At 38.1% G+C, this 3,981-nt stretch overlaps 1 protein-coding gene across 1 annotated transcript in view; it reads right to left on the bottom strand.

The window, feature by feature from the left end:
- Nucleotides 1-3,981, bottom strand: part of LOC146538665 (uncharacterized) — a 30,327-nt gene that overhangs the window by 21,772 nt on the left and 4,574 nt on the right. Inside the window, exons 8-12 of the mRNA XM_085187231.1 lie at nt 3,257-3,379; nt 2,862-2,975; nt 1,995-2,139; nt 1,517-1,575; nt 770-1,007 (exon numbers count right to left, since the gene is read on the bottom strand). Of these exons, the coding sequence (XP_085043357.1) occupies nt 770-1,007; nt 1,517-1,575; nt 1,995-2,139; nt 2,862-2,975; nt 3,257-3,379 (679 nt within the window). The remainder of the gene's footprint in view (nt 1-769; nt 1,008-1,516; nt 1,576-1,994; nt 2,140-2,861; nt 2,976-3,256; nt 3,380-3,981) is intronic.

The raw sequence follows: 3,981 nt of genomic DNA, 5'->3' as shown, positions 1-3,981 counted from the left end.
CTGGAAGCAAGGGAAATTGTACACGTAAAAAAGAAAAATACTTATTTTGAAAACGTATAAAAATTTAAACATGATGGGATTTCAGCTCGCTCCTCTTTAGAAACCGTCCAAGCGCTCTGACAACTAAGCCATAAGTTCTCATCGAGCTACGTCGAAATTATTATAAGCGCGCTTACCGTTTAAAGTTAATAATTCTAATAATATAAATAAGTTGTAGCAAACGTATAAGAATTTCGACGTAGCTCGATGAGAATGTATGACTTAGTGGTTAGAGCGCCTGGACGGTTTCCAGAAGGCACGGGTTCGAGTTTCACTGCCTTCAAATTTGTATACGTTTTCTAAGTGCACTCTCAGTTCTCTTTCCTAATTGTGGAATTATACTTTAAAAATATTAAAATAAATTGGTCATAGTGAAACAAACATATATGGTAGTGTAGACAGAGGGAACCTAGAGTGTACATTTCGCTCCCCACGCACTTATTTTGAAAGATTGCATTTAGATTGGCGGATTTTTTTATTTTGTCAGAGCGCAGAAATGAAAATAAGTCATTCTCACTCATGGTAATCGAACCGACAACTGTCGCGTTGAGTCAGACATTGTCCCGCTTCGCGACGACGACGACCTCGAGTTTTATTTTAGATATTCGCCATTTACAGGTCCTAAAGCCAAAGTACTAATGCACCATAACCACCGAGAAGTGTTAGCTACAAGCTAATGTTTTTTTTTGTATAGTAGTTTTTAATCAGTGAATAAAATCCTAATACCCACCGAGAAGCTCCTCCCACACTGTTCACAAGTCACGCGCGCTCTAGCACCACCCGCACCACCACTGCCAACCACGGCCGCGTGTGCACTGCGGGCGTGCCAGCGCAGCGCGTCGCGGCTGCAGTAGCGGCGCCCGCAGTGCGTGCAGGGCACGGGACGCGCGCCGCCATGCGAGCGCGCGTTATGCGACACGAGGGACGACGGCGATATGAAACGTTGGTTGCAGGTTTGGCATTCGTGTCTGTTCATCATTCATAATAAAATTATAAAAAAAAATTGAGAAATATACTTTTTTTTTGCATGGCGTTTCTAATATGCGGGATACGTCATGAAAAAAGTATATTTATTTAATTTCGGGCAGGGTAGGTAGAGCGAGCCTAAGGTTAGTTTTATTACGAAGTGGCCACGACGGCCTCAGATTTTATTTTATTTTATCCCGTCGAATTTGAGAATGTCTCTAGATATCGTGCGTGCGTGGCGCAACTCAACCTCACGTCGATGAACGAGGAAATGACGCTGTGAATCAGACGCTGTGCCACTGCAACACGATAGTCTTGAATTGAGGGTAGTTATATACAGGTGTAACTCGATCGACGAATTATCGGTGTTCTAAGGCAAATGGATTTCATATTTTTTCAGATACCTGTCTATTTCATTGTTAAGTATGTTAAGCAATTTTCACTGGCAAAACAATTTCGTTTTCGTTATAATATAAAATTATACAATACATAATAATATAACAATACTTACTTATAAGCAGACGAGTCACGGTGTTTTTTGGCACGTTCTAAGTGTCGTTTCAAATTATCCTAAAATACAAACAAAAAATACATTATTATTTACAAACATATTAATAAGTCAGGTCGTCATGTCGCGGTGAGTGGGACAATTGGTGACTATAAGCACGATGGTTGTCAGTTCAGTCCCTATGGGCGGGAATGATTATATCTGAATTATCTTCATATCAACGCTCCGGTAGGCAAAGCGCGGCGTTGAATTCCCTTAACACGGAATGTTTTGAAAATTGGGTGAATGGTGTGTCTATACGCTAAGTTTCCTTTGCCTACCCTGGTTATATGCTGGATACATCGTGAAACTAAAAAAACAAGGTTCCCTCTTCCACCCTGCCATTAAGGGGAGAAAAACGTGACTTTTTCAGTTACTACATATTGACTATCATAAAAAGGGATATAGCGTGAAGCCAAAACATAAAATAACATTAACTAACCCTGGATTTAAACATAATATCACATTCAACACAGTAGAAGTCCTTCAGCACGTGTACGGACTGCATATGCTTCTTCAATTGCATGGCGTACACGAACGACGTGTTGCATATCTCGCATTGGTGTAGTTTTTTATCGTCGTGGCGCCTGAAGAAAGAAATTGATAAATTTAACATAAATTTTTCATACTGATGTATACTAATATTATAAAGCTAAAGAGTTTGTTTGGTTGGGCGCTCTAATTCCAGGAACTACTATACTACTAAATATAATACATATATTGTCCATTTATCGGAAGACTATTAGGCTTTAAAAAACCCACTATATCTGCGGGACCTTCCACATTAAAAACTTGTCATGTGTCATACGAAACGAATAGTTATTTTCATGTGACCACATATCAAGCTAGCCCAATTACGAAATTCATATCATCGCATATTTTCTTAAAGTTCAGGCAAAGAGTTCAAGTGTTTCCTCCAATTACCGCTCATTTAAGATAATATTATACTAATATTTTACGTTTCTTAATCTTCACGCTCTACCTCGCATATAGCAGGGTGAGGGTTTTTTTTTTCACTTATCAGTACAAAGCAGAGAAGAAGGAACCTGGGGGCCTATTGTTAAGACACTCCGTTCCCATTAACTTTCCATAGAAGTCAGGCATTGAATGTTGAGTAGCGGAACTCAACACCGCGCTTAATTTTGTTCCCAGAGGGAGGAAATGAAAGTACGAAATATTTAATTTTGGTTCTAATGTTGCAATACTTCTTTTCCGCTACCCCCACAAATTCAAAATACTGGGTTGAGGGGCGGACCCAACGCCGCGCTATAAAAAATAATATAAAATTATTAATATTAAGAATACATACATTACATGAATCCTCAATGAATCTTTAGTTTTATAATATTTACCACATATGTGACATTTATGTGGTTCATTTCTAGAATGTATTTTTACATGTCGTTGCATTGCTGTACGTTTACTGTAAAAAAAAAAACATTTTTTTCTTTCATATACATTAAATTCCATATAATTATTCATATATTCTTAGAGAGTTTTCATAATATTTCACACAAAGCACCGAAAAAGATTTTAAGAAAACATGAAAATTAGAATATAGCATCGTATTATTGGATGTTATGGGTTCCATCCCCACTCGGGGGCACGTTGATGTGGACATTATTTACATTTCTCTGCTCTGTTAGACAGAGCACGGTAAGGCAAAAAAAAACCTAAAAAATGACGATATTCAAACTGACTTACTTAGTAGTGTAATCGCATTCCGGACACTTGTACACGGCGGGCGACGCCGCGTGCTCTAACGAGTAGTGCTCTATTATATGTTGGCGGGAGAGACGTATTATATTGCATAGTTTACATTTATACCTGAGGTAGGAAGAAATTAATTTTAAATTATATAAAATACTAGCTTCCGTTTAAACTTAATGTATAAATATGTTTCCTAAATTGTAGCGTATGTGTTATTCTGATGTATAAGCTTTATAACTATAAAGTTTCATATAAGCTCGTTTAGTAGCTTTTGCGTGAAAGTGGAAAAAACATCCATCGTCACAACTGGATTCATATTTATATTAGTAGTATTAAAAAATATAAAAGATCCCAGACCAGGAAAATCAGAGTCCAATCATGGCGCAGGGGCAGTGTGACTGTAAACACGACTGGTTGCGGGTTCGATCTCCGCTCGAGGAAATAAAATATATAATCTCTGGTGTCGAGGCAAAGCACGGCGTTGACTTCTGTCACTCACAACATGCAATGCCTTCATAAATTCGGTAAAAAATTGGGAACGGAGTGTCTTAACACTAGGTTTCCTTTGCCTACTTTGATGTGTGCGGAGTACAGGGTGAGCTTAGTTGACCAATTTGTTAACTTGCGAAATGTGGTTTGTATTATTATTAAGGCAAACATGAAAATCGAATCCGCAACTCTTACAATTTGTAGGCTTTTGTAATTCTAATCCGAAATTG

Source organism: Heliconius melpomene, chromosome 6 (genome assembly GCF_056956725.1).
Source record: "Heliconius melpomene rosina isolate 202511_hmr_F chromosome 6, ASM5695672v1, whole genome shotgun sequence".
Classification (NCBI taxonomy): Eukaryota; Metazoa; Arthropoda; class Insecta; order Lepidoptera; family Nymphalidae; genus Heliconius; species Heliconius melpomene.
Note: the sequence above shows the minus strand (reverse complement) of the source record. Positions and strands in the feature narration are given on the sequence as shown.